At 45.8% G+C, this 10,824-nt stretch overlaps 1 protein-coding gene across 1 annotated transcript; it reads right to left on the bottom strand.

Annotated features, from left to right (window-relative positions):
- Nucleotides 1-3,276: 3,276 nt before the first annotated feature.
- On the bottom strand, nucleotides 3,277-10,283 carry lins1 (lines homolog 1). Its single transcript, XM_072381116.1, has 7 exons — nucleotides 9,820-10,283; nucleotides 9,645-9,734; nucleotides 8,979-9,111; nucleotides 7,628-8,209; nucleotides 6,576-6,609; nucleotides 4,397-4,552; nucleotides 3,277-4,170 (listed from the first exon to the last, which is right to left on the bottom strand). The coding sequence occupies exons 1-7, from the start codon at nucleotides 10,153-10,155 to the stop codon at nucleotides 3,372-3,374; spliced, it is 2,130 nt and encodes a 709-aa protein (XP_072237217.1). The 5' UTR covers nucleotides 10,156-10,283; the 3' UTR covers nucleotides 3,277-3,371.
- Between the last annotated feature and the right edge of the window lie 541 nt (nucleotides 10,284-10,824).

Below are 10,824 nucleotides of genomic sequence, written 5' to 3'. Positions count from 1 at the left end.
GAGCCAATGAAGAGAAGCTAAAACTGGAGAAACGTGATCTCTCCTGTTAGTTCTCATCAGAACTCTGGCTGCAGCATTTTGGATCAGCTGGAGGCTTTTCAGAGAATATGTGGGACAGCCCAATAATAAGGAATTACAGTAGTCCAGTCCTGAAGTAACAAATGCATGAACTAGTTTCTCTGCATCACCCTGAGACAGGATGTTCCTGATTTTAGCAATATTACGAAGGTGAAAGAAGGCAGTCCTAGAAACCAGTTTTATATGTGCGTCAAATGATAAATTCTGGTCAAAAATAACTCCAAGGTTCCTCACTGTAGAACTAGAAGCCAAGGAAATACCATCTAGAGTAACTATATAACTAGACAATTTCTCCCTGAAGCGCTCAGGTCCAAAGAGAACAACATCAGTTTTGTCTGAATTTAGAAGCAGACAGTTCTGAGTCATCCAGGTCTTTATGTCTTTAAGACAGGCTTGTAGTCTGACCAACCTATTGGTTTCATCTGGTTTCATAGATAAGTACAGCTGAGTATCATCAGCATAACAATGGAAATTTATTCCATGCTGTCTAATAATGTTACCTAATGGAAGCAAGAATAAGTAAAAAGAATCGGTCCAAGCACAAAACCCTGAGGGGCTCCAAGACTTACTCCAACGTGTGAGGAAGATTCTTCATTTACAAGAACAAACTGGAATCTATCAGATAAATATGACTTAAACCAGCCTAATGCAGTTCCTTTAATCCCAATAACATGTTCAAGTCTCTGTAACAGAATGCTGTGATCGATCGTATCAAATGCAGCTCTGAGATCCAACAGGACAAGCACAGAAACAAGTCCGCTATCAGAGGCTAAGAGGAGATCATTGGTAACTTTCACCAGTGCTGTTTCTGTGCTATGATGCACTCTGAATCCTGACTGAAACTCTTCAAACAGATTATTTCTATGTAAATGATCACAAAGTTGAGCTGCAACTATTTTTTCAAGAACTTTAGACAAAAAAGGGAGATTGGATATAGGTCGATAATTAGCCAACACTTCTGAATCAAGAGTAGGTTTTTTAAGTAAAGGTTTAATTACAGCCATAAAAGTTCACATGAGCACATGCAGAGTAAAATGAAAATACTGAGGTAAAAAAAAGGTAAATTTATCTGAGGCATTGTGAACACGAATGTTGAAGTAATCAAGTAAAAACAATCTGAATAATTTCAACAAAAAGTCACTATGATTTAAGAATGATCTACTGTGATGGGATTAAATTACAGTTAAAGGAATTATTGTGTTTAAATAATTGAAGTTGGAAGTAAAAGGAATAGTCTTCAACCTCAAAACTTAAGGCTTGTCAAGTCCACCAAGAATGTTCTGGAGCCACTATTCTCTATCAAATAATGTTTAACTAGAACATTTCTGAAGAAATTTCGACCACTGGAGCTGCTGCTATGGGTGGGACAGGAACCTCTCAGGTAGACATAGGGAGATAGGTTGCTTCATAGAGAAGAGACAAGGTCCAGTTGAATGACAGGCTGCTATGGTGATGCAGTTTGTTTTAGGCAGACAGACAGACTCAGAACAAAAATTCTCCCTTCAGGTAAAATTGAAATCTTTTATTTTGATAGTGTGACATAACATAGCTGTGAAAACTCCTGGTTTGTTCAGCTGGGCTCTTTATTTTAAAATGGTTGTGAGCAGAGATAACACAGTGGCTTAACCTTTCGTGACCCTTTTAAACTTTATGATGAAGTATGGCTGCGTTATAGGGCTCCAAAGCGGGCTTAGTTTGTCATTAATTTCCTTTGGGAGCAAAATACCAGGTTTTTTCCCCGGGTAATGAGAAAGCACAATATGTAGTATGTATGCACAATAGTAATATGTGTGCCTTAATGCACCCATAATAACACAGATTGTTCGCAGCAGGTAAAAACAGAAATACTGGCAAAAATATAAGAAAAACAAGCAACATGGACAACAGAAGAGTAAAAGGAAAAAAAAATCACAGGTGGTGAACAACTCATTTAATAAAACACACCACACAGCAACGAAAACACCAGTATCTGAAAGCACATGTGCGGCCGACTGTGGGTTCAGCTGGAAGACCTGACCACCTGAGAGGTGGAAGCAGGTCCGGAACCTGCCTACTCAACTCGGTGGAGAACATGAGAATAATTCAGTCAGGCCTTTTTATGGCTGTAGCAACCGTGTTTTCACTGAGGAGGAACAGGTAAAGATGACAAAATGTCACTCTGATGTAGGATATCACATGAGAGCGGCTTCTGTGGGAGAGCCATGGAACTGAAATCCCATTTGTAATGTAAACATGGAGGGTGGCAACACCATAACTGTACAATTAAATGGCAGAGTCATTTTTATCTGGATTCTTTCCCAAACAGCAAATTCAACTTTCTCACTTAATTTGAACTGTTTTTAATGTTCAGTCAGACCTCAAGCCTCACCTGCCTTCATACCATTACTCCTCTTAATAAGCAACGTTTGTAGAAACATTAAGAACACGAGACTCTGAAGAGAACAAGTGAGACAGGGACAGCTAGTTTTCACTCCAACAACATTCGCTGCCAGGATCCACTGGCATAATAAGTCAATTTAATTCAGTTTTATCTATGGAGCTCCAATTCACAACAAGTCGCTTTAACATTTCAGTCCAATTGAAGCCACCCAAAACAATGCAGGAGACTTTTACTGTGTCAAGCTGTCAGGTAAATGCTGTAAGACTTCATCGTGTCAGTTCGGTTTCGACGCTAAAACAACCTGGTTAGAGCTAGAAAAGATAATCACCATAAAATATCAGCCTGGATGTGGACACATTACACACCCACTGTGGCACACTGTGATGCCACAGTGAAACATCAAAGTCACATCGTGTGACCTGGGCTGGAGTCATTTAGAGTTTTCAAGCTGTTAGTAATGTTTTCTGTTCAAGTCCTTATAAATGGCCCCTTCGGTCGGGCCCCTTCGGTCGGGGCCCTTCGGTCGGGGCCCTTCGGTCGGGGCCCTTCGGTCGGGCCCCTTCGGTCGGGCCCCTTCGGTCGGGGCCCTTCGGTCGGGGCCCTTCGGTCGGGGCCCTTCGGTCGGGCCCCTTCGGTCGGGCCCCTTCGGTCGGGGCCCTTCGGTCGGGCCCCTTCGGTCGGGGCCCTTCGGTCGGGGCCCTTCGGTCGGGGCCCTTCGGACCCACCATGATTTATTAGAACACATGAAAATAACGACCTGTCACAACACAGCACAGACAGTGTTCTCTGGGTCTTCACCTTTTCAGGTCTTAGGCGGCTCTTATCCAGTCCAGTAAGACTGGATTTAACGATCAAGCATCGTCTTTCATGCTGAACATTAAAGCAGAGGTTAAACAAACCCCGGGGTGGCATTTCAATGATGGCTGCTGCAGAAGGAAAGCTGCGACAGCTGGTTACACTTCTCCACCTGTGACAGGAGCTTTAAGAGAGAAGATGGGTTGTATGGGAAGAGTTTCTTTGTGTGCAGCCTCGTCACCACCCGTCGAAGCTCTGACAAACACACAACTGCTCGGTTTAATGTCTCACATGTCGCCGGCCCCAGCAGAGGTGCCATCTTACTGCTCTGTAACCGTGATGCTTGCTGTTCCAGTGGGGAGCTACATTCTCTCAGGAATGCTGTTGCTGAGTCGGGCTGTTTCTGTCCGATAGACACCGATGGTCCATTATTATCCCTTTTTATAACATTACATCCATTTCTCATGCATACAGATGTTACCAGATCAACCCCAGGATTCCCAACGTCCTCTGCATCAGACTCATCAGAACTATCATACTCTACGAGGCGAAGCCCAGACCCTCCCACCGGTGGACTCCAACATACAGGCTGGACACAGGAGCTGAACTCAACTCCATCCGGCACAGCTGGATACGTCAGTGCAGCCCTACCCCCGACACACGAGTCAGTAGATGAGCAGGCCAACACATGCATGCCTCCACATGATGCAGTAAAGCCCTGCCAGTCTTCTCTGAGGTACTTGAGGTAAAGCACAAAGTATTCCAGAAAGCCCGTTTCAGTGGAAATGAGGAAGTCGAGGAGGATGCTGTGGTCAAAGGAGATGCTCTGAAGCAGAAGCACAAAGTGGCAGTGAGGATTGCAACCAGATGCACAGGCTGCCTCCAGCACAGCTCCATCATCCAACCCTGAACACCGTCTGCAAAAGAAGAACAACAGATGACGAAGCTGCGCAGCTTCACTTTCTCCTGCGTGGAGGTGGAGGAGTCAAAGAGTGGAGGCATCACAGGTGATTAAACACAGAGCAATCAATATTCCCAACAAAGTATCTTTAAAGTGCATGTTGTAAAAGCGTTCCCACTCCACCAGCTGAGGGGAGTCCAAACCAGACCGTGTTAGCATGTTCTGCTGATTATGTGTTGTACCTGTAAGTGAGGAATATGCAGAGGCATGTGCTGGCTGCCTCCATCAAGTCATCGTCCTGTTCTCCGAACAACAGGCTGATCCAGCAGCAGAGATGAGGGCGCGCCCTCAGAGAGGCCCGGCGCTGCCCCAGGAAGCCCCACAAACTGTGGAGATACCTCCAAGCATCTCCTGTGGGCACGCAGAGAGGAAGAGCTGAACAACTCGTGCCATGTGCCCATCAACCCCCCCCGACCCGTTTACACACCTAAGTGCTGCTGACAGACCTCAGTTGTTGCTCTGAACCTGGAAGTGTACTCCAAAGCAAAGGCTAATGGGTCCTGCTTGGCAGCTGTTGAAGGTTGACCTACATGCATCCTACTAAACACCTTTAACCGCCTTCACCAGCTCACATAGCAATTCTCAGTCCAAGACAAGTGTTTAAGTGCACTGCTTTTCCTCACTATCACACACACATTTACAGCATCAGTGCAGGGTTCTGTGACTTGTTCAAAGACCCTCAGACAAGTTAACAGAGGAAGCCACGGACCAAACCTCCAGCTAAACGACATTTCTACCCGAGCCCCAGGCTCCCCACAAACCCTGCAGGATTCTGAATGTGATCCAGATAAGAGCAGGAAGCACGCAGAAGCTGTGCGCTCGTCCTCCTGTTACCAGCTTCACAAAACCAGGACAAGGGGGGCTGCATCTGTGGGGAAATGCTGAGGAGCCGGCTGAAAAGGCACAGAATCCTGGGGTCCCGGGTACGTACAGGGAGCTCTGCTGGAGACGCAGAGTGCTGTTGCATTAAGTTACCTGCGTCAGTGCAGAAGAGTCTGCTGTCCTGTAGACTGAGCCTTAGAATAGAAAAATGATACGACCACAGTTCGTTCTTGGAGCAGCTGGTTGAGGTACACATTTATTGTGGCATCGTATCACCTGGTGGCCAGTCCATGTGTGAAACCCATGAACCACTCTTTCACAGTTTGATCCTAATTATTTTGTTTTGTCATCCTGGAAAATGCCACCAGGGAAGGAAAAAATGTCTTGATGGATTACCCAGCTCAGGTAGTCAGCTAACTCATGTTGCTAAAGCTCAAAGTGAGCAGCTGAAGCAACCCCAGAGGGCACCAAGTGGTTTTCTTCAGCTGCTTCAGCTGCTTAGTCCCACTGGGTTCTTCAGTGTGTGGAAATGCTCTCACTTTGATCCATGACTTCTACAGTCAATATATTCTTTAAGATTCAATTTAACCAAATATTTAAGTCATCAGTCACAATCAATCAAGATGACCTTCTGATCACTTTTCTTCCTGAAAGATGAGAGCATCCTTCCAGCCTTTAATAATGGGTTGGACTGTTCTACAGCCAAAAGGAATTCAGTTTCAGCAATCTCCTCGTTTGCTTTACTGTCTTGATGCTGACTAATAATTTGGACCCTCTGAAACGGAGTAACATCTTTCCCACGTCTTCATCATGTTGTACTAGAAATGAGAAGCTGCTGAAACTTCTTGTGGCAGCTGAAACATCCTAATGCAGGGTTTCTCAACTCCGGTCCTCGGGACCCGCCGCCCTGCATGTTTTCCATGTTTCCCTCCTCCAACACAATCGATTCAAATAAATGGCTCCTTATCAGGTCCCTGCAGAGCTCGATGACGAGCTGATGGTTTCAATCAGGGAAACATGGAAAACATGCAGGGCGGCGGCCCCCTGAGGACCCGGTCCTAATGGCTGCAGAAACTCTCCAGGTTCATTCCAGATGAGGTGGAACCCTTATACCAGGTGGAAATGGGAGAGGAGGCCAGGTCATTTACAGTAACATTTAACTCAGCCTTATGGTCCATCCATCCATCTTCTATACCGTCAATCCGTCTGTCGGGTAGCGGGGGGGCTGGAGCCTATCCCAGCAGTCACCGGGCGAGAGGCGGGGTCACCCTGGACCGGTGGCCAGTCCATCACAGACAGCGTTCTGGGGATTTTTTTACTTCCACTAAATAACTGCAGCCTGGTGTCATGTGTAATGCTGTGGAAGACTTCTCTAATGAGACTCTAAAATGAAAATCAATATTTGGAGCTGGTTTGCTGCACGGTGGTCAGCACCTCACAGCAGAGGGTTCCAGGTTCAACTCCCGGCTGGTTGTTCCTGTGTGGAGCTGCATGTTCTCCCTGTATGTGTGGCTTCTCTCCTGTCCAGCTTCCCCCCACCGTCCAAAAACATCTGTCAGGTTAACTGGTGACTCTAAACTGTCCTTAGGAGTGAGTGTGTGTGGTCGTTTGTCTCTGTGTGGCCCTGTGATGGACTGGCGACCGGTCCAGGGTGACCCCGCCTCTCGCCCAGTGACCGCTGGGATAGGCTCCAGCCCCCCCGTGACCTGACCGACGGATTAAGCGGGTATAGAAAATGAGGCCTCCCCAGGACTGTTTGAGACCACAGCAAACATCCCAGGATGCATCTGTACATCTGCACACAGGCTGGACCTGCTGTTGACTCTAATGTGAACTGAACTGGTCTTTAGGCTGCTGATCTATAATCTGATTATTTCTTTTCATCTTCGTGGGATTGTTTTCTCTGAACTTCTAGATCTGATCACTTGTTACTTTTTTATTTAGTTCTGTTCATGACTACAGAAATAAGGATGATTTACTTTTATCCAGCTTCACTGATGAGTGTCTCAGTTTTACAATGAGTTTTACTTTTCTTTCCTTTTGCTTTCGTTGTCATTACTATTCACTTGTGGTGCAAACAATGTCTTGAGATGCAAATGAGATGTTAGAGAAGTGTGTGCATCCCTTCATGTGTATAGTTTCCAGATGATTCAGTTCATAAAACAGAACCGTATGTGTACACATTGTGTTTTAAGCACCCTTTCCCTGGGTTATTTCACTTAGCCAGGTCCATGTTTGGCAATGCAATTTACCCCCAAAAAGCAAAAGAGGGCGGCTGACTGCCTGAATATACTGAACGAGCTGGTTTTTCTATCCAGCCGGATGCCACAGACATTCCAGGTTCACACCTTAACCTCACTGGGATTCTTTAGGATGTGCAGGAGAAGACTTAATGCAACTCTTCTATCATCATCACAACATCTGTGAGAAAAGATTCACGCACTGCTGGATGGAAAAAAGATCACGACTTTACATTAAGCTATTAAATGACTTCAAGGTGAAAACATGCTGAAATCAAACTAAATATTATAGGAAATGACTTTTTTCATCCAGGCACTGAAGACTGTGTGTATACCAGAGTGGATTCTCACCTGCTGCACCGGCTCGTTGGATCTGGAGCTCTATGGACTTGAGCAGAATCAGGCTGATGGCTCTCAGCATCACACCGTCTGGTTTGTGGCCTTGGTCTCCTTGGACGTGTCTGGCCCCTCCAAAGAAAGCAGCAGGCTCCACTTGGACATTCTGCAGCCAGTTATCAGTCACTGCTGTTAGCACACACTGAGCCAGCATACTCAGGTCCGGCCTCAAGTTGTACTTCAGTGCTGTGGACCAGTCCTCACCAAGCTTCTGACACAGACTTCTCTTTAGAAGCAACAGCGTTCGCTTTTTAACAAAGTGGTGACAGGAGCAGCTGACCGTCATCAGGAGGGCTGAAGAGTGGCTTTGGATTGTTGTCCGAGTCCTCAGGCAGACCTCAGTTTCACACATCCAACTGGCTGCAGTCAGTGCCTCCAGCAGGTCCAGCAGAAGGCAGACAGTTGCTCCCCAGTGACTGCTGAAGGTCAAATCAACCAAACTCTGCCTTTCCTCTTTTCTCTCTCCAAGGAGCAACTTTGAAGTCAAAGCAGTCAGGCTGCAGTCAAACGCTTCCACAAGTTTCCCCAGAAGGGCAGCTGGAAGAAAACACACATTCCCAGTGAGACTACAGCAGAGCGAGCTGGGCTCCTCTAATCTGACCTTTATGTTGCTTTTCAATGCCGCACAATTGATTGATCGAAGTGATTTTGGATTCTTTTGCTTTGGAAGTTAAACTCTGCAGATCATGTTGCTTGGTTCTCACCAGCACACAGTACCACTGAATATGGAAGATGATTGGTGACTGCTTAATACAGGACAACACACAGAACGGGTGAGGTCGCCTCAGGACGGGGGACTGGATCAGAGAGCAGTGCAATGTGCTGGTCGGCTCCATATGAACTGGACTATTTGGAATTTAATGAATTCAGTCTGATTGTGTTGCGCTGAATCGGACTTTTGCTGCTTTAGAAATAAGTGAATGCTCCAGACTTGTCACCTGCTCCTGCACTCAAACGTTTCACTGTGCATTTCTACAGGCGTCACTTCTTAAATCTTAAATAAAACACGCCTGCGGGACCTTTCTCACACAGAGGATGCTGATCATAGAAGGGGAGCTTGTACCGTTGCTGGCACCAACAGTTCAGCCATCATCAGTAAATGCCGTAGAATAAGATTCAAGAAGCCAACAAGCTGCTCCGCTTCAGTGTCTACACTCCCCTGGTTTAAAATGAATCTTTGTTACCATGGAGACTCTCTCACAGCTTCCCACTGATGATGTGACCACGCTGAACACACTTGTGCTTCTGCTCTCTGGAACAGGTGTGTGATCTGAGCTGAACTAAACATACAGAAAAGCAGCTTTACCTTGAGGACTTCCTTTAAGGAGCTTTTTAAGAACCTCAGTCAGTGACCAGAGACAGGCATCTAATTCAGTACCAGCAGGTGAGCTGTGGAATACCTGCACACACTTCTTCTGCCAGATGGAACTGACTATCCCCTGAGGAGGCAGGATGCACAGTTTAAACACACACACACCTAATATTGGTACATGTCATACAACATCATCTAAACGTGCTCTAGTGGGGTGTTCAATGATCAGCAGTGTGAGAGGAGATCAGAGACATGTCAGGAGTGGACACTGATCACTGGGTGTAGGAGCCCCTCCCATCATCGTGGTCACCAGTAGACTTTATCCTGTGCATAAATTATGTGCATTCTTCAGCAGAACATAAGCTTATTGTGCATCGTGCACAGCTCCATTCTTCTGTAAAGAACAAAAATGCAACTGTGCATCCATACAGAGTCACTGTGTGTTTCTGTGCAGCCGTTACACTCCACACTGTGAAAAGGATGCACAGGCCAGTTAACTTTTGCTCTGTAAAAGTAAAAAAGTGCTGGAGTTGGTTCATCTGGACAGTTGAACCAGCTTTCAAACTTTGAAGGTTTTTAGCGCAGAAGTATGAACTCAACAGTCTCACATCTTGTAGAGATTGTGTAACTTTAAGAACTCTTTCTAATTGTTGTACTCACAGATTCATTGAGATGGTAGAAAACACACAGTGATACAGTCTTTGCAGCCAGATGTGAGATGATCGGATCCCCAGTTTGAAAATGGTGCACCTACGGAATCATTTAGTGTTTTTAAGATTCAGTGGTAAGACCACCTGTTGGGTTTTCATCAAGTTTAAGCAGCAGTGGCACTTACAAGCAGTGACATGAGATCCATGTCATCAAACAGCACCCTGAGGATCTCCACCCAGCCTGACACGACCTCTGCAGACAGGCTCTGAGACGCCACACCGCAGAGCATCCTTCTCACCACGGTCACACCGATGCATGGCAGCTCCCACTGGGCTTCGCTGCACTGCTCTTCGTCCCTATCCGGAACTGGTCCACGCAGTACAGAAACTATCACACTCGCAACATAAGCGGTGCTGTGTTTGGGGAAGGATCCCCTCAATAAACACGTGTAAGTGTCTGTAAGACAGTTAAAGAGCTCTGCGACAGAGGGCTGATGACTGCGACTCACTGTGTGATCCATCTCTCCTCCGACACTCACAGCGGGCGTCGTGAACGCTCTTCGTTCATATCAGTACTATCAAACTGCTCTTTTTTCTATACGATAAGCTACAGAGAGGTTCGACAACGTTTCTTCTTCTTCTTCTTCTTCTTCTTGGCCCTGTTCTTATTTTTCTCATTGATGGCGGCGTTGGCAAACAAGCTTGAAGTGACGTTTACCGCCACCTACTGGAGAGGAGGAAAAACAACAAACAAACAAATAAAAATGAAGAAATAATATCATATAAACTGGTATTTCTTGGATATGTCATTAGCTGGCCAGTTTGAACAAGCATACTTTCTACTGCAAAGGGTTTCTTTTTTTAATTTTTCAAAAATACTCAAAACACACGGGGGCATGTTGAAAGGATTGTAGTCGCTGGCTCGTCAGATAAGTTGTAAAAATAATAAAAATGACATAAAAAGTCAAAGAATAAAATTAGATCCAAGACTTGTGGAAAGATGATTGAAAAGCAAATAAAGCAATAAGCAACAGGAGGCAGCAGAGACACCTCTGCACTCTTCAGAAGCAGGAAGGATTTTTCTTCAGGCCAAGAAGAGCATGCATTGTCTAAAAGAACTCCGAGAACCAGCTGCTTTTGCAGCTGAACAAAGCTCATTGGTTACTCTTTGCTGCAGGTATTGTGCTTAA

The sequence above is a fragment of the Leuresthes tenuis genome, unplaced genomic scaffold (genome assembly GCF_036924035.1).
Source record: "Leuresthes tenuis unplaced genomic scaffold, fLeuTen1.0.hap1 SCAF_2, whole genome shotgun sequence".
Classification (NCBI taxonomy): domain Eukaryota; kingdom Metazoa; phylum Chordata; class Actinopteri; order Atheriniformes; family Atherinopsidae; genus Leuresthes; species Leuresthes tenuis.
The sequence above is the reverse complement of the archived record's forward strand: the minus strand, read 5'-3'. Positions and strand labels throughout refer to the sequence as shown.

What these genes read in the sequence shown, in the direction of transcription:
- lins1 (XM_072381116.1), bottom strand. Translation starts at nt 10,155, where the DNA reads ATGGATCACACAGTGAGTCGCAGTCATCAGCCCTCTGTCGCAGAGCTC. An exon ending in CCTTAAAGGAAGTCCTCAAG is followed by an intron (nt 8,210 to 8,978) that starts GTAAAGCTGCTT and finishes GTTTTCTTCCAG; the next exon opens with CTGCCCTTCTGGGGAAACTT. An exon ending in CCAACGAGCCGGTGCAGCAG is followed by an intron (nt 6,610 to 7,627) that starts GTGAGAATCCAC and finishes AGGACAGTTTAG; the next exon opens with AGTCACCAGTTAACCTGACA.